Below are 19,624 nucleotides of genomic sequence, written 5' to 3'. Positions count from 1 at the left end.
CACACCTTAAACTTACACAAAGTTTTCAGTTATATTTCAGTAAATCTGGGGAAAAAACCCTACTACCTCCCACCAATACAACATCCCTAAGACCCCCACCAATAACAACCTACTACCCATCCTCCCCAGATTCCTTTCAACACCTCGGCGAGCTACAGGGCTAACAAAATGAAGATACAGATTGGAAAGGAATGTGTTATATGGGAAACTTTGGTTGAATCCACTTTTTTTCTTACTAGTAGGCTAGATTTATGATAATCAGTTACTGGAATACTTGGGTCATTTGTCTTGGGTTACTTATTATTTTTTTTAAAGATTTTATTTATTGATTTTTACAGAGAGAGGGGAAAAAGAAAGAGGCGCAAGGGAGTGAGAAGTATCAACTCATAGCTGCTTCACTTTAGTTGTTCATTGCTTGATTGTTTTATGTGCCTCGACCAGGCAAGCACATGACTTCAAATTGGTGACCTCAGCATTGCAGGCCGACGCTTTAGCCACCGTGCCACCACAGGCCAGGCTCTTGGGTTACTTCTATAGATTTCAGCACCACCCACATAATGGTGATCTATCTTATTTTTCAGTCTTTTAAACACTTAAGAAGTCAGAAGTGATCCAACAAATGCATCCTTTATTTGGTTGTTTTTGTTTGTTTGTTTGTTTTTTTGGCAGAGAGAGAGGGACAGACAGACAGGAAGGGAGATAAATGAGAAGCATCAATTCTTCATTGCAGCACCTTAGTTGTTTATTGATTGTTTTCTCATATGTGCCTTGACTAGGGGGCTACAGCAGAGCAAGTGATCCCTTGCTCAAGCCAGCAACCTTAGGCTCAAGTTAGCGTCCTTGGGCTTCAAGCCAGCGACCTTTGGGTTCACTTAAGCTGGTGAGCCCACACTCAAGTTGGTGACCTTGGGGTTTTGAACCTGAATCCTCACCTCCCAGTTCGATGCTCTATCCATTGTGCCACTGCCTGGTCGGGCCAAATGAATCATTTTAGATTTTCCTCACAACAGGTTTTTCCCATTGGAGTATCAGAAGGCAATGTTTACTTTTAACCTAAAAAAAAAAAAAAGACTTGTGTCTGACCAGGCAGTGGCACAATGGATAGACCATCAATGGGACACTGAGGACCCAGGTTCAAAAACCTAAGGTTGCCGGCTTGAGCATGGGATTGTAGACATGACCCCATGGTCACTGGCTTGAGCTCAAGGTTGCTGACTTGAAGCCCAAGATCGCTGGTTTGAACCCAGGGTCACTGGCTCAGCTAGAGCCTCCCCTCCCCCAGTCAAGGCACATATGAGAAAGCAATCAATGAATAACTAAGGTGCTGCAACTATGAGTTGATGCTTCTTATCTCTCTCCCTTGCAGTCTGTCTCTGTCCCTGTCTGTCTCTCCCTCACGCTAAAGAAACAAAAACAAAAATAACTTGTAAAAAATAATAGCCCTTATCTTGAACCCAATTAAAATGATTACTTAAGGAGAAAGACAAGACAAAAATAGTTATAAACAAACAAACACTGATTTACCAAATAAAGAGCACAGGGAATGCTAAAATATGCCCAGGAAAGTTCATAAAATTCAGCACACCACAATCATAAAATAAATTAATAAAATAAGCCTCTAGATACTGAGGGAGAAATCACTGAAAAGGCTGGTCAATAGAAGCACAGAATATTAGAGATTACCAATGTGCAAAAAGCCTCATTTTACAGGGAAGAAAACCAAAATTTCCAGAAGGCGATGTGCCCTGTCTAAATGACAGCCCAAATTAAGTATCAGGTTTGCTTTACCGGAATCGGGAGAAAATTCTGGAATTAGGCTTTTCAAGTTCCAGATTTCTCCTTGAGGAGGCAAGTCAGTCCCAGTAATGGAGTACGCTGTGTCCAAGAGCTGCCCTCCTCCCCTTCCCCCAACCCATCTTCAGCACGGCAGAGGATCCTAATGGGATCCAGCTCCGAGAGTGGGAATGCTCTCACACCTCACACGGGTTATAATCCTGTCACACTGGCTCTCAAAAATGCTCAGAAAAGACTGCACATAATCTCAAGCGGTAAGAGTGAAACCTTCCAGTTTGGGGGGAAATGCAGCAGGCAGCAACTGCAGCCTGCCAGGACAAACTCCACTTTTCAGATGAGACATCCCACCCTCCACATGCCTCCAGGTTAATCCAAATTCCCACGCTTGTTATCTGTGCAGGATGCCAGACAAATCCGGCAGACAGGAGGTCTCGCTGAGCTGGGATGTTCAGCACCTCTGAACAACACAGATGGGGAAGTTCAACCTGAGCTATAAACCCGTAAGCTACCACATGTGTGCACTGACAGTGCATAATTAGCACTCCAAACATGTTCTATCTCATAAAAAAATATACACCCACATATATACACTTTACATACATACATACACATATGCATGCACGCCACTTTAGAAACCTTCCTGGTGATAGCAGCAAATTCCATATTTGTAAACGTGTCTGCTGGGAAGCATGAAGTAGAAAGGGGTAACATCATCCTCACAAGTCACTTACAAGGAGGGTTTACTCAACAGGTTTCTTTATTTCTTTTTTTTTATGTAAAGAAAAATTTGGGCCCTGGCCAGTTGGCTCAGTGGTAGAGTGTCAGCCCAGCATGTGGAAGTCCCGGGTTCGATTCCTGGTCAGGGCACACAGGAGATGCGCCAATCTGCTTCTTTACCCCTCCCCCTCTTGCTTCTCTCTCTCTCTCTCTCCCCCTCCTGTGGCCATGGCTCAATTGGAGCAAGTGGGCCCCTGGTGCTGAGGATGACTCCATGGCCTCTGCCTCAGGTGCTAGGAAGAGCTTGGTTGCTAAGCAATGGAGCAATGCCCCAGATGGGCAGAGCATCGCTCCCTAGTGGGCTTGCCAGGTGGATACGGTCAGGGTGCATGCGGGAGTCTGTCTCTCTGCCTCTCCTCCTCTCACTGAATTAAAAAAAGAAAAAAAGAAAAAAATTTGAACTTTTATTCATTTACCTGTACAATCATTCATTCATTCACATGGGTTTCTGTGAGGGCCACCATATGCACACAGATATACAGAGAAATATTTTTACTACAGTTTTTAAGAATACCCTTGGCTCATCTGAGGCAAAACTTAACAGGTTTCAACTATCCCCCCCTCCCCACTGCCCAACACTGAAGAAAGCTTCTGTGAGTTACAGGAAGAAGAAAAGGTATGAATGTCCATGTACCTCATCTACATTGCATCACCTCTGAAGGCATCTGTTCCTGTACAATTCTGATACCTTTCGAGCCACTGGAAATCCACGGGTTGCCACTTTTTCATTTCATAAATATTCATTGAGCATCTACTATGTGACCTATACTCTTCTCAGCAGGGAAAAAAGAGACAGGAAATAATACTGATAATCAAGTAAAAACAGTAAAGTATCTTAGGATGTGAAAAAGGCTGCAGATATGAGAGAAACAGAGAAGAGTCAAGGGGATTACCAGGGTAGGGGACAGCCAGGGATAAGGTGCCTTTTTAAAAAAATGAGTGAGCAGGGTGGGCGGGTTGCTCCGAGAAATGCACTTGAACAAAGATTCAAAGGAAGTGAAGGACTTAGCCAAGAGGATATCTGGGGGAAGAAGGATTCATAACCGTTATCTCCCCTGCTGAGAGTCAAGACCATTTCAATAATCACAACATGATGACCTGATTCACAGTCAACTGCCTGGGGAAATGACACAGTCCACAAATAATCACACACTACATCTCCTGGATAGAGTCGGGATAGCTCCTGGGTTCTGCCACCCAAACGTTATTTCTCAGAAGAGAGGGAATCACTTTCCATTCGCAGACTTTTACAAAGTCTCTCACAATCCAAGGGCTCTGTCATTTTAAACTGAATGGCAAAATGCTTACTGGGGAAAGCACATTAATCAAAAGCTAGTTTGGGATGTTTACTGAAGTCATCGGATAGACTTGATTTTTTAAAAAGGAGGAAAATACATTTAACAGCAATTTAAAATAATTCCTACAGCATGTAACAAAACACTAGTAAGCAATCTTCCTTTTTAAATTTTATTTTTTAATTACAGTTTACATTCAATATTATTTTATATTAGTTCCAGGTGTTTACCATGGTTGTTAGGCGATCATATACTTCATAAAGTGTTCTACCAGATATTTTTGGTACCTCTTAAATTAAGATCACTTTTAAAAAGCAATGCAGACCTGACCAGGCAGCGGCACAGTGGATAGAGCGTCGGACTGGGATGCGGAGGACCCAGGTTCGAGACCCCAAGGTCACTGGCTTGAGTGTGGGCTCATCTGGCTTGAGCAAAAAGCTCACCAGCTTGGACCCAAGATCGCTGGCTCAAGAAAGGGGTTACTCGGTCTGCTGAAGGCCCACGGTCAAGGTGTCGCAACGAAAAACTGATGATTGATGCTTCTCATCTCTCTCTGTTCCTGTCTGTCTGTCCCTATCTATCCCTCTCTCTGACTCTCTCTCTGTCTCTGTAAAAACAAAAAAACAAAAAAACCCCAAAACAATGCAGGACTTCTATAGACAAATGAAAATAAGTTACAAGGACACAAATGAATCTCACAGTGTTGAGCAAAAGATGCCATTTATAAAAAGTGCCATTTATATAAAGTTCAAAACCAGGTGAGTCTAACCTTTGATGTCAGAAATTAGATAGAAGCAACCTCTGGGGCAGAGAGGGAAAGTGATGGGAGAAGCCACGGGGAAGGCTTTGAGCTGTTCTATTTCTTGCTGTGGGAGCTAGTTACCCAGGTATGTTAATTTCGTGCTAACTCACTGAGCTAGCTGTACACTCAGGATTCCAGCACTCTCCTGTTATTTAAGTTATCTTGAAGAAAATGAGGTTTTTCTTTTTCCAAAGAGCAATGCAGCACTAGTGGTTGCATTATGGAGACTTCTCAGTCACACAAGAGTGGGAGAACAACAGTCCTAATGTTCAATGAACGAGCATTCATTCCTTAGGATAGAGTTTTTAGTGCTAGCATCATTCATTCATTTTAAAAGCACTGAACTCCAAGCAATTTAGAAGAAAGCAAATACGACGAGCTTGAAACCTGCATTACGTGCCCCCCCCCCCCAAAGTCACTCTGGTGACGACGAAGGCACTGAAGGCAAGGACGCACGACGAGAGCAGGAATACCACACTCTCGTGAAACGTAAATGTGGGGAGCAAAAGCACAATCTCCAAATTTATATACATATTTTAGATACTGTAAACTATGCGTGTACAGCTAAATGAATGATTCATATTTTAAACAGAAATTTAGTTCTTTCAAATACTGTATATCCCTAAAAAGTTATATAGTGAAGTTTTGGGCCCAAACTATTACTCGGATCGTTTTGTGGAGACAATTTGCTTCGGTTATCAAATATAAGCAATGTAGGTTGCTTCCTGTGGCTGACAAGATTCATAATCACAAATATTTTCTATCAACTTAGAAAACATGAAAAATTGACAACTAAATAGATGAATCCACCAGAACCACACTGCCCCAAACAGGAGCCACTGTCCATGTGTAGCTATCAAGCACTTATAATATGACTAGTGTGGCTATGGAGTTAAATTTTCCATTTTATTGTTTTTTTTTGTTGTTTTTTTTTTTTTTTTTGTGACAGAGACAGAGAGAGGGACAGATAGGGACAGCCAGACATGAAGGTAGAGAGATGAGAAGCATCAATTCTTTGTTGCGTCACCTTAGTTGTTCATTGATTGCTTTCTCATATGTGCCTTGACCATGGGGCTACAGTAGACCGAGTGACCCCTTGCTCAAGGCAGCGACCTTGGGATCAAGCTGGTGAGCCCTGCTCAAACTAGATGAGCCTGCGCTCAAGCTGGAGACCTCGGGGTTTCGAACCTGGGTCCTCCATGTCCCAGTCCGATGCTCTATCCACTGGACCACCACCTTGGTCAGGCTCAATTTTATTAAGTTTTAATTAAAATCAAATTTAAACCAAAAAAATTAAGCAGTATAAAATGTTTGTTTTTTTTTTCTGTTAAATGCAACTTTATTTTATAGGCTATGTCACTTTAACTATTGAAAATTTAGCATCTGAATTAAGGTGTGATACAAGTGTAAATCATAAACCAGATTTCGAAGATTTAGTTTGTAAAAAAAAAAAGTAAAATATTTCATTACTTGTTGAAAAAGTAATATTTTGGATATACTAGGTTAATTAAAATACACTTAAAATTAATTTCATCAGTTTTTACTTTTTTAACGTGGCTACAGAAAATTTAAAATTACATAGGTGGTGCCAATCATATTTCTATGGGACAGCGCTGTTAAGAAATAAAATGTCACTTTTGATCAGAGACTAAAAGGAAGAGATAAAAGAATGAGAAATCAAAGCTGGGAAAGCCAATATACTTGAAGATGTGAATAACTGGCAGAAGAGTTGGGGCAGGGATAGTCCAAGAAGCCTGTCCCACTTTTTTTTTTTTTTTTGTATTTTTCTGAAGCTGGAAATGGGGAGAGACAGACAGACTCCCGCATGCGCCCGACCGGGATCCACCCGGCACGCCCACCAGGGGCAACGCTCTGCCCACCAGGGGGCGATGCTCTGCCCCTCCGGGGGGTCGCTCTGCCGTGACCAGAGCCACTGTAGCGCCTGGGGCAGAGGCCAAGGAGCCATCCCCAGCGCCCGGGCCATCCCCGCTCCAAAGGAGCCCCGGCTGCGGGAGGGGAAGAGAGAGACAGAGAGGAAGGAGAGGGGGAGGGGTGGAGAAGCAAATGGGCGCTTCTCCTATGTGCCCTGGCCGGGAATCGAACCCTGGTCCCCCGCACGCTAGGCCGATGCTCTACCGCTGAGCCAACCGGCCAGGGCCCCATCCCACTTTTAAGCGACCACAGTAAGCTAAGCTGGGACTGACCCAGACAGCAGAGCAAACGCTAGCTGCGACTGCACTGCCGCCAACAAATCCAATGAACTCGTTTTTGCTGACTGTGTTAAAGGATTGCTATATCTGTCATTTAAAAAGCAAGAAGAATGACAGAGGCACCGAGCACATGTCTTTCTGGAGTGACAAAAGAGAGGAGGAGTTTCAAAATGCCCTGCTCCAAATCTCCTCTCCATCAGAGGTTTGGGTGAGGATTAGGAAAACAGTTACACCAACTATCTGGGTAGAAAGATTTGTTTTAATGGAACCAAGAAAATTACAACAAGGTACTTGATTCATGGGAGTCTACGGCCACTGTGCACAGCTGGAGACTGCCGGTGCCACGAAGCCGCCGTAAAGAGAGAGGAAACTGACACTGACCACACACCCATGGCCTGTGATTGTTCATGGCTGTGATTGCACAATGGGCTCCTCGCTGACCCTGTGCACTTTCCAAAGTATGCTCCCTGGTATATAAACAGGTATTTGGTGAGGAAGAGAAGCAAGGGGGAAAGTCTTAAATTATATCTGAGAAATGCGACGTTAAACTAAGTAAGCAGGTTTCTTACAGCAGACCTTTGCAGAGCCTTGCCTCTTCTAAGGAGCATCATGACTCCCAAAGAGGGCTTACCATGTGCGTGCTTCCCAACCACACCGGACTATAGAACCTCTCCTTCCGAGGAGCGCTGCAGGGAGGGCACACACCGGAGGTGCTGGCTTAGAGGGAAGAGACTCTTGTTCTTCGTCCCTTTTGGTTTCACTCTCAGCCAAAAAGAAACGCTACCGTCTGTGGTCAGCGTGGCTCAGACGCCACAGGAGCCCAAACCTGGTCGTTATCCCAGCTTGTCCATTGCCAAGACTCCTTCTGGGGCCTATTTCAGTAACTGAAGAAGCAAGGTCCAACTCAGGTGCCCATGGCCACAGCAATGAACTGGAGAAGCAGCCATCTGTTCCTTCCTCACCAACAGGAACTTCCGGGCTGGTCTACAGCCAGCCACAACACCTGGTCTCAGGCAAAGCTACATGAGCCTTGGCACCACCAATCTCCTACCAACAAGGAGGGCATGGAGGAGACAGCAGCTTTCCCATGGTGCCAACGCCACCCAGGAGGGTGGCAAGGTATCCTGAGAAGAGACAGTTATGCCCAGGCCCCATTTCTCCCTAGAACAGGGGTCCCCAAACTTTTTACACAGGGGGCCAGTTCACTGTCCCTCAGACCGTTGGAGGGCCGGACTATAAAAAAAACTATGAACAAATCCCTAGGCACACTGCACATATCTTATTTTAAAGTAAAAAAACAAAATGAGAACAAATACAATATTTAAAATAAAGAACAAGTAAATTTAAATCAACAAACTGACCAGTATTTCAATGGGAACTATGCTCCTCTCACCGACCACCAATGAAAGAGGTGCCCCTTCTGGAAGTGAAGTGGGGGCCGGATAAATGGCCGCAGGGGGCCGCATGCGGCCCGCGGGCCGTAGTTTGGGGACCCCTGAGCTAGAACAAAGCGTTCACGGGCACGGGTCTGCCTCCCGCCCCGGCGGTTCATTTCTCTTTCTCTTCTGGTCTTTCACCTGCTCCTCCAGCCCCTACAAGAGTTTCTGATTTCTTGGATTTGGAGACCACAAAGGAATGCAGGCCCGGCAGCCACAGGCTGCCCACAGAACCTACAACAGGCCACATTCTGCTCTATGCACATCTAAGTGCTGTTTTTAGGAATCCCAAGTTCATTTTTGTTTTTCTGATTCTATTGCAAGTTCTTTTATTATCATCATTTCATGTGCTATGTGCCCTGAATGCTAAAAATTACATAAAATTGCAACGCTTGACGCGGGCAAGTTCTTATCTCCTAGTCAGATATTAAAATTTAGTCACTTAATAAAAAATTACACTAAAGAGAACAATGAAGATAGTTCAGCAAGCCCACAAATAAAAAATAAAAAAAAAAGCCCACAACTTAAATTTAAAAGTGTGGGGGAAAAATGACTCAGAATCATTCTATGAATAACACAGAAATACACAGCAGTTCTAGGGGGTAAAGGGCCTGATTTTCATTATAATCCAAAGGCATTTTGGATCAGGTCTTGCAAGGAGATGTATTTAGGAGGGGAAAGGTCACTAAAATAGCTTCCACGGCTATTTGGGGTCACCAGTGACCTCATTCTCATGGCGCCACCACCCACAGTTATTTCTGACTTGCAGCCACCAACAGGGTTGACAACCCCTCCCATGCTGAAATACTTCCAGCCTCCATCACTCACACCTGCCAGGTTCTTGCTGGACCTCTCTAGACTGTTTTATTTTCCTTCTCTGTACAACAGTAAATGCTAGAAGTTCCCAGAACTCCGTTCGAGGGCCTATTCCTTCTCACCCTCTCTTCCTTCCTCAGACTTCACCCACGACCACGGTTTCAATGATCACTGCAGGTGGCGTCTCTGCCCTGAGCTCCTGGGCCAGAGGAACAATGGCCTGTACTCCAATCTCTGTCTGCCTCATCTCAGCAGAGGCCCCTGTTCACCCAGCGGCACGAGCCAAACCGGCCTGGTCCCTCCCCCGCTACACGCCGTTACCCAACCCATGAACAACCTTGGTGATCTGTCTGGCTCCAGTTCATAACTCTATCTCCCCGCCCCCAAATCTCCACCATGATGCCACCACCTGAGCTTAACTGTCTACAGAGAGCTAGTCCAACCCTGTCCTAACTGCATCCACCTCTTCACGGAGGATACCACTGTAAGCTCCTCCTTAGAGCCCTCCGTCGAATTGGAGATCAACACCCAAGCCCCGAGCCTGGCCTGCGGTGTGGGCACTGTGAGCCCCGACTAGTGCTCCAGCTCCATCAGACGGCTCCCAGCCCTCCCTTCTCCGTGGGCAATCACAATGGTCTCCTCCCTGCTCCTCGAGCCAAACACGCTCCCTCCCTCCGACCTCATGGTCTTTCCCCACGCTATTCCAGTCCCCCACTCCCCCACTTTCCCTCAGCTGCTCACCCCTCCCAGGGCAAATACCTTTTCTTCCTGGACCCCTCTCTCTTCCTGCTGCTGGGGCCCCTCACCCATTCTACTCGGGAACACCGAACCTGCATCCTGTGACCACAGCTCTGTATCTCTGTCCTCAGCTAGCCAGTGAGCCTCACCTGACCAAGGACATTCCCTGTGCTGGCTCACTAAGGGATCCACAGACATTACTGCCTAGCAGCCCTCAAAGATATATTCAAAGAAACCCTACTGAACCCCAGTACTGGGTCTTGGACTCATGCAGAGGGAGAAAATAACACCCAAGAATTTGTCTTGTTTTGGGGGAGTGATCAAGACAAGCACATGACCACCTTCTTCTCCTCAGGCTCAAATGCACCTCCCTGGACAGACAGGAAGATCGCAGCAGGCCAATGAAAATGGCAGTAGGACAGAGGATCAAGAGCAGCTGGGGTGGGAGAGAGACTTTATAAGAAAACAGAGGCTTCCAGACAGCAGCTCCCACAGCTTTTCCTCCTGCTGTGAATGTCTAAGCCTGTAAGCATCCTCCTACCTCTTACCTCAGTCTCGAGGGAAAGGGTGACCACCCTACCCCAGATCTGCCTCCATCTGTGTCACCTCTGACCTCTATCAACTTTCCACTCTCTGCTGGTGGTACTTTTTAGCTTTTAAAGAGACTCAGATCTCCTACTTAAACCAAAACTTCCTTTTACTTGTACTCTGTCTTAGCCACCACTCTCTCTCTCTCTCCTTCAAAACATACTTTCTTTTAAATCCATGGCCGAGAGGTCTCCACCTGTCTCACCCCATGCAAATTGCCCTTGAGAGATTCATCAGTGTCCAAACCAGTGGGCCAGCTGCCCGGTAGGTTCCAACTTGACCTCTTCCCTGCTTTTATACATTTGTTTAGACTCTCCCCTCAGATTCTGCAGGTCCACAAACTTTCTGTTACCAGTCCACAAGACAGGAACAAATAGTGAGAGTAAGCATTCAGGCTACTCAACACTGCTACTGTGTTTTTATTCTATTTTACAAAAGTCACTCCTTAAGGGGTTAAAAAACAAAACAGACAAACAGAACCTGATTCTTGAGCACAGACAATTCGAGAAACTGCCTAGATTGTGCAGTTTTCTTTTTTTTTAATTGCTCTATCTGTTTACACTGGAAAACCAAGAGACTTCACAATAAGAAAATCAGAACATTATTAACTTCTCTAAAACAAAGGAAGCCAACTAGTCAACCAAACAACATAAAGATCTTGTCACAATGGGTCTGTATTTTTACCAGATAACAATGAGTTGATGGGAAGTAGTGGCTGCCCCCTGGATATTGGCGTGCGCCACCCAGGTGACCGGCTGAGCCACTGACCACCGTTACCTGCCTGGCCCCCCGTGGGCCTCTGGGTCTGCATCTCGGACCACCCTCCATTCCGAGCCACCTCCTGTGCTCCAGCCCGGCAACCACAGCTGCCTTCTGAAATGTTCCCTTGAGTGTCCCACTGTCCCCTGTGTCCCAATATGTCCCTTACCAACCTCAGTATTGCTCTGATGCAAACAGCTCCTCACGCTGAGTCTCCCATCCTCACAAATGGCCCCACCTCACATATCAGTCATCTGAGTGTCATCGTAGGCTTCTCTCTTCTCTCCTCCTCTATGACACAAAGTCTTGGTGATTCTCCCTCTGCACTTCTCTCTCTTTTCTTTTGACAGAGACAGAGAATCAGAGAGAAGGACAGCTAAGGATGAACAGGAAGGGAGAGAGATAAGAAGCATCGATTCTTCGTTGTGGCATCTTAGTTGTTGGTTGATTGCTTATTCATTGATTGCTTTCTCATATGTGCCTTGATGGGGAGGGGGGCTATAGCAGAGTGAGTGACCCCTTACTCAAGCCAGTGACTTTAGGCTCACGCCAGTGAGCATGGGATCATGTCTATGATTCCACACTCAAGCCAGTGACCCCGCGCTCAAGCTGGTGAGCCCGCGCTCAAGCCAGCGACCTCGGGGTTTCGAACCTGGGTCCTCTGCCTCCCAGTCCAATGCTCTATCCACTGCGCCACTGCCTGGTCAGGCTGCATTTCTCTTTCAACTTGTTCATTCACAAATATTTGTTAAATTCTGGAGACACAACAGTGAACAAGACACCCAGCCCCCAGCAATACCTCACTTCTCACCCTCAGTGTCTCTGCCCAGCCCGGAGCTCTTGTTTCTCTACCCTGGGGATGTGTTCAGTGGAGTGACACACCATTCTGCCTCTCCCCCCCCCCCAGATCTGCCTTTTTAAAATGCCACGATTCTCTTGGTTTGGGAAGAGATGGGAGTGCAGCGAGGAAAAGGAAGACTTTTTAACATAATTTCCCTTTCATTCTGAATTTACACTAATTAAATTAGATTCTCTGTACTGCACTTGTAGAAATGAGGCTCTGAATACTCAACAATCAGCCAGGAAAAAATGATGAGTCACTTATATACCACAGGCAAAGTTTCATAATCCTGGGGGTTGGGGAGCTTTTGTTTCATGAAAAGGAGCCAATGAGATTTTAAAAGTCTGCTGGTTCCTTTCTTTAGAGGTCAAGGTATAAGCAAAATCATTTGGTTCTCCGAGGAGCAATGCATCTAATTTAATCTAGGGCACTGAGTTTCTTTCTTTTTGTTCATTTATTGATTTTAGAGAGAAAGTTAGAGAGGAGGGAGGGAGGGTTGGGAGAGGAGATAGAGAAAGAAGAGAGAAAGAGAAAGAAAGAGAGAGAGAGAGAGAGAGAGAGAGAGAGAGAAACATCAGCTTATTGCTCTATCTATTTATGCATTCATTGGTTGATTCTTGCATGTGTCCTGACAGAGGATCAAACCTGCAACCTTGGCACATAGGGATGATGCTCTAACCGAGGTCACCAAATTTCTGACTACACACTGGGACCCCCCACAAGACAAGGCAAGGGTCTGCCTCACCTCTCCTCAATTGTTATCATTCCAAAGGCTCAGTGGTCCAGTGTGAAAGAAAATAAACTTAGTTCTAAGTAGACTGTGCCAGTCAGTGCTGCCCTCCATCATAAAAGAGAGTGACTCTAAGGACTAGAGCTCAGAGCTAAGGGCCTGAGGGGAAAGGCCCCCGTTCTGGCCTGGACAATGCCAGGGAGTGTCTGTCCTTCTCCCATCAGCAATGAGGCCTAGATTCACAGACTCCTCAGGGGATGTGCTCCAAAATCTGTCCTTCCGTACCAGGCACAGCTGTACCCATGTGTCTCCCATGCTGCACCCTGCCTTCTGGCTGGGACAGCCCCACTCTGTCCCTGAGAGCTACGCGGAAGAGACAGCACTGCCCAGTGGTCACACACGTGGTTCAAATCCCAGCTGTGCCTTTCCCAGGTGTAAGTCTGGGCAAACTGCATAGCTTCTCTGCACCCCAGTTTGTTCACCTGTAAAATGGGGCTGAGTATTCAGAGGAGTATAATGCATGTAACGTAAAGCCCTTTAGCACAGGGTCTGCCTGGCACGTAGGGGTGAGGGTTCCTCTGTGGTGTATTCAAAATTCAAATAAACCTACAGACACATAAATGTGGACCAACAGCATAGAATCAGCCAGAGAAATCAACCCCTACCCTCTGGCTTTTCTGTACTCTGGCCCCAGAGGAATCTCTGCTGTAGGAGTCCAGGGGTTCCACGCCACTTCCTGCTTAATTCACTTAACCTGGCTTGAGTAGGGCTCTTGTTTCATGGGCTCAAAGAACCCTGCCCAGCCCTGGTCAGATAGCTCTCAGCTGGTTAGAACATCGCCCAGATACTCAGAGGTTGTTGGTTTGATTACTGGTTGGGGCACATATAGGAACAGACTGATGTTTCTGTTTCTTTCGCTCTTCTTTTTTCTCTAAAACCAATAAATAATTTTTTTTTTTAAAAAAAGAACCCTAGCCCTGGCTGGCTGGCTGGTTGGCTCAGCGGTAGAGCGTCGGCCTGGCATGCGGGGGACCCGGGTTCGATTCCCGGCCAGGGCACATAGGAGAAGCACCCATTTGCTTCTCCACCCCCCCCCCCTCCTCTCTGTCTCTCTCTTCCCCTCCCGCAGCCAAGGATCCATTGGAGCAAAGATGGCCCGGGCGCTGGGGATGGCTCCTTGGCCTCTGCCCCAGGCGCTAGAGTGGCTCTGGTCGCGGCAGAGCGACGCCCCGGAGGGGCAGAGCATCGCCCCCTGGTGGGCAGAGCGTCGCCCCTGGTGGGCGTGCCAGGTGGATCCCGGTCGGGCGCATGCGGGAGTCTGTCTGACTGTCTCTCCCCGTTTCCAGCTTCAGAAAAATACAAAAAAAAAAAAAAAAAAAGAAAAGAACCCTGCCCTGAACAGGCTTCTTCCTCTCTCTGTCCATCTCACACACCAGCCAAGCAGGATTTGACTCTTTCTTAGCCTTGAACCAGAAACAGCACTGTCCCGCTTGATCCTCTCCTCCATCGCTGAAGGAGTCTGTCTCTCTCACTTTTTAGAGCCCTCACTGTGTCCCACATCTCTCTAAACCTCCCCCTGGCCTCCCAGCCTGGCCGCAGAACCTCTGTCTGGCTCCACCCAAATCCAGTGACCACCCACTGGTGCCTCCCCTACGAAAGTGGAAGGACTAGCCCTGGCCCCATCACTTTGCTGCCCCAGCCCCTGGGCAAAGCCCTCGCCTCCTATGAGCTCAGTTTCCGCCTGTGCAGAAGGGAGATACCACTGCCGGGTGGCTTCTTGAACAGAATTCTTGTGAAGCACAAACCAGAAAATGTGTAACGTGTGCAATGACTGAAAACTCTAGAGAGCTTCCCAAACATATAAGCACGTTCCCAAAACCCTCCGAAGAATGTAATCAGACGATGAACCTGTAGGCTCTTTATTCCGTATCACTGTCTCTTTTACAGTCTGCTGGGAACTCTGAAGAATAGGAAATTCAAAGAGGCCCCACAAAGCCACCAGCCACGCAGGACTGGCTCCAGAAGTCCCTGGCGGCTGAGCCTTTGTCTCCAAGGAACGGAGACGGCACCACCCTCCCCGAGCCTCTCAACTCCTTGTCCCTTGAGCATTCGGTTTTAGGATTTGGAAAACACAGTCTCTCCAAGTCTGCCCATAAATCTGAATTTCAAATGTACTGCGGTCTATAATAAATAATTTACATAAAGGGCCGGTTGGATGGAGCACAGCAGGATACAAGAGGGAAAAACAGAAGGCAGAAAGCAGTAGCCCAGATTTAATTTGATCAGCCAAAGTACGCAGAGGCAGCCTTCGACCACACGGAAAGGAAGCAGAGCATCTTTTCCCATCTCCCTTCGCCCTCGGTGAAAAATCATGATGGAGGGGGAGCTATAAACTACGGCATCTTCAGCTAATTTGACATGACACCGATACAAACGACTTTATTCTCCCTAAATGTGGACAATAATGAAATTGCCTCACCCGCCTTTTCTATCCATGTTCTCTATCCCAAGGTTCTCATTTGAAACATTTGGTGGAAAAAGAATACTGGGGCATTGTTCTTAAGAGAAAAAAAAATTTTTGAATCCCTTTGAGTTGAATTCTAATATGCAGAGAAGACCAGAAGCTTATCCAGCGTGATGATACAATGACAAAATGAGTTAATTACCAACTCATCGTTAAGACAGATGTACTTGTCACAGGAACAGGCGCCATTATTTCACACGAAATAATGACCCAGATAAAAAGTAATGACTGCAAGCTGTGGCCGCCAGTGGCACAGCTTCATCTTGGCCTAAGTGAATGGCAATTAACAAGTGCCACTGCTACGCACAGAGACGGGGACCAAGCTATTCATTACGTGTATACTGGAAAACACAAACACACAGGAAGCTCCCGTGGTCTTCCACCTGTGTGACGACAGAAAAATGGACACATCTGTACAATTCCGCCTTCAGCTGGGCCAGCTGCTGACCCGGCGAAGGGGCTTTCGGCTCGCCTCTGCTCTTTGCACCCGAGAGGTGGTATTTTGCCCAGAAATCCTGCCCAACGACAGAATAGAGAACTGGAGGAGAGGTGGGCCCCATTCCATCCATTTGTCTCTCTTCCCCTGTTGCCATGGCCACTGGCCTAGAAACTAAAGCCACTGCCAGCACAGACAGCCAGAAATGCTGGGTTCTCCCAAGTCCTGCCCTCGGCCGTGCGGGTGTAGGTGCGAATGCTGGGGCCACCTCAGCACGCCTGGGCTCTCCAAGGCGGGAAGCGACGCTCCCACCCTGCTGACCAGGCCCACGACCCACCTCTCTAGGGAGAGGGGCAGGGGCGAGAGACCAGCCCACACCCTGGGAGACAAAGTCTGGGGCAGAAATCCCAGGGCTGCCCTAGTCTCTCTGGAACCAATACTTTTTATTGGAAAGCCAGGTGTATAGCAGGTGCAGGATGACACAATGGGCTTTAAAGTGTATCATTTTTAAAATGTAAAAATCTAATTATGAAACAAACCATCAGATACTGATACACACACACACACCCCTACACACAAAATCCGTGCAGGGGGTGGGGCAGAAGAATGGTTGGATGAGAGTAAAAGTTTTCCATAAAAATTGCCTTGCCCTCTGGGGCTAATAAAGCATAACTTTTGAGGTTATCTCTGCCTCTTCTGGGCAGATGTCCATGTACACGTCAGACACTACAGATACACAACATTTGAGTGCCTGCTAGTAAGTCCGCTGTCTCCTTAAGACCCGATATGGGCACAATGTAATGGGTCAGCCAAGCAAGGAGCAGGTTTGGTTAAGACCAAAGCACCAAATCACATGTTTCTAAAAGAGCACATCTGACAGTACAGCCAGAGCTTCATGCCCTCCTCTTACCCACTTACCCTTAAATATTCCAGGCATCTGAATCTTAATTACAAAACCATTTCTTTCTTTTAATTTTTCTTAAGTGAGAAGCAAGGAGGCAGAGTGACAAGACTCCCACATGCACCCAACCAGGATCCATCCGACAAGCCCCCTACCAGGTGATACTCTGCCCATCTGGGGTTGGTGCTCCATTGCTTGGCAACCAAGCTATTTTAGTGCCTGAGGTGAGGCCTTAGAGCCATCCTCAGCACCAGGGGCCAACTTGCTCCAACCGAGCCATGGCTGCAGGAGGGGAAGAGAGAGATAGAGACAGAGAAGAAAGAGAAAGAGGGATGGAGAAGCAGATGGTCACTTCTCCTGTGTACTCTGACTGGGAATCGAACCTGGGATGTCCATATGTTGGGCTGACATTCTACCAATGAGTCAACTAGCCGGGGCCACAAAACCATTTCTAATACTATCCCGCCCCCCGCCCCCCAGGACTCAGATCATCACAGGGTAAATTTCACCTCTCAGATGTCCTTAAGACCATTTTATCTGTAGCAATACAGAGAAGATGGCCCTATTTAAACAGATGTCTATAGGAGCTATACAAATACTCGTGTTTTAGGGCTTAGGCATGTGTGAACAAATATTGCTTCCCCTCATTTCTTAAGTAATAGAATTTTACCAGAGTGGAAAGAGCAAAATCCATTGTCCTAGTAAAACCACCAGACATTTTGACTTAAGAGTTCATCTGTTTCCTAGTCTACAGCCTTGGCCCCCAGCATAAATGAGTGGCTATTTCCAGGGCCTTGTAAAGCTTGAACACTCAATAAATGTCCAAGGGAGGGAGGCAGGAAGGCAACAACAAAAAAGAATCACTGGGTGTTTAAAGGGACAATCTAATTATTTCACTCTGCTGCAAAATTCCTCTCTCTAGTCTCCCGCCGCTTTTATAGCTGAGCCCCTGTCCCTGCTCCCAGCTCTATCACACATTCTCTTTCTTCCCCAAAGGTCCTCTGATCTTCTGATTCCTCTTGCTCGTCCTGCCCCAGGCCCTTGCACATGCTGCTCCCACTGTCTGGAGGGCTCCCCAACCTGCCCAGCCCACCCCCACACCAGCTAACCCCTCCTCATCCCTCGGTCTCAGCTCCAGCCACTCTCCCTCCTGGTAAAGCTCAGCACACTCCCCCCGGGTTTACCTGCCTGTATGATGACAGCAGGGCAGGGACTAGGCCTATTTTTTTTCCTCTGTATCCAAGCATCTGGCCCAAAGTCAGAAATAGCCAACACAGTTATTAATGGATTCACTAGCTGACTAACTGACTGGATCTCAAACAAATCACAATCACCTCTACAGGATGGGGAATTGTCAATTCCTGTCGAAGACTGGGCAAGGGAAAACAAGATAATAAGCACTAAGCAATGAACGGAGCCCCGTTTGGGCAAGGGCATTCCTTCTGCATAACTGCCATCATGTCATCATACTGAAACTCAAGCGGACCCTGCAATTAGGCGGCAAACCTCAAACGGCATGAAGAGGACTTCAAAGCCACAGACATTCCTTCTGGGAAGACAAGGAATCCCCTGAAACTAGGCAACTTTCCCTGGTACAACTGCATGCATGTGGCCACAGGTTTGGGGCATGATCCCACACCAGGACGGAAGGGGGCTAGTGGCAACGGAGACCCACAGGACGTATGGAAAGTAGGATCTGGGAGGTTCACACCACCGTGAAGATTTGAGGGGAATCATGGCAGTGGAGCCACAGTCCTGTCAGTTGTTAATGTCTCTCTCTAGCTTTAAAAGGCAGGACCTGGAGTCCTGCCATCCTGGGAGGGAAGAGGAGGCCATGCTGGTCCAGAGTCAAGTTCAGCCTGAGCAATGTGTGGGAGGGGCTCCCCCCCTTTCCCATGGGACTGCTCAGAGACCCAGCTCAGAGAGGCTCCAGCCCACCCATGGAGTACAGCGGACCGGCCCCAAGCCAGCCCCTTTCCTGTTCTCTCGGGGGAGAGAGCCTGGTCAACAGTATCTGACTGGGGGCTTCACCTGCTTGATGAACTCCGGGATGATTTTTTGGTCTGTCAGGTGAACTAAGGAGGAACAGCAATCTACTTCCAGGCTGTAGCCTTCACTGTGAAGATCACTTTTCTGAGACCTGAAGAGAGAGGAAAACACATAGGCAAGAATTACAATTTTGCACTATAGATATATAAAGGGTAGATGTTTAATAAGACCCTAAATTATTTCCTGAAAGTGCCAAAAAGGCACTGCTGAAAATAATTGATGATAATTCAAATAATATAGAGAAATCTATATCATGGAAAGACCTCCAAGACAAATCATCAAGTAAAAGACAGCATTCTAGAATGATGGGTTAGCACAATATGGCTCATACATTAAACAACAACACACACACACATACACACCTCAGTAAAATGTATCTTTAATACATTAGCTGTATCTCTTTAGCTAGATCTCTAATTTTTTGACTTTTTGTGAACAGAATACATTAATCACTTAGAAAATTTTAAAATATTTAAGACTTTTAAAAGCAGTGGTTCCCAACCCCCGGGCCAGGGACTGGTACCGGTCCGTGGGCCATTTGGTACCAGTCTGCAGAGAAAGAATAAATAACTTACATTATTTCTGTTTTATTTATATTTAAGTCTGAACGATGTTTTAATTTTTAAAAAATGACCAGATTCCCTCTGTTACATCCATCTAAGACTCACTCTTGACGCTTGTCTCGGTCACGTGATACATTTATCCGTCCCACCCTAAAGGCCGGTCCGTGAAAATATTTTCTGACATTAAACCGGTCCGTGGCCCAAAAAAGGTTGGGGACCACTGTTTTAAAGGGTTCAATTCCTATAGAGGACAATCTAGCAAAATCTCTCAAAATTAGAAATGCATTAAGAAAAGAACTATGAGGCAACTCAAGCAGAAATTCTGGGGAAACAGTAGGCAGCAGCCTCCTGGGCAGGCAGAGGTG

The 19,624-nt window shown here is 46.8% G+C and overlaps 1 protein-coding gene across 3 annotated transcripts in view; it reads right to left on the bottom strand.

Moving 5' to 3' along the window:
* RFTN1 (raftlin, lipid raft linker 1) overlaps nucleotides 1-19,624 on the bottom strand; it is a 207,607-nt gene that overhangs the window by 83,492 nt on the left and 104,491 nt on the right. For all 3 annotated transcript variants that reach the window (XM_066351294.1, XM_066351293.1, XM_066351292.1), the window contains exon 4: nucleotides 18,679-18,787. In XM_066351294.1, the coding sequence (XP_066207391.1) occupies nucleotides 18,679-18,787 (109 nt within the window). The remainder of the gene's footprint in view (nucleotides 1-18,678; nucleotides 18,788-19,624) is intronic.

The sequence above is a fragment of the Saccopteryx leptura genome, chromosome 10, assembly GCF_036850995.1.
Source record: "Saccopteryx leptura isolate mSacLep1 chromosome 10, mSacLep1_pri_phased_curated, whole genome shotgun sequence".
Classification (NCBI taxonomy): domain Eukaryota; kingdom Metazoa; phylum Chordata; class Mammalia; order Chiroptera; family Emballonuridae; genus Saccopteryx; species Saccopteryx leptura.
Note: the sequence above shows the minus strand (reverse complement) of the source record. Positions and strands in the feature narration are given on the sequence as shown.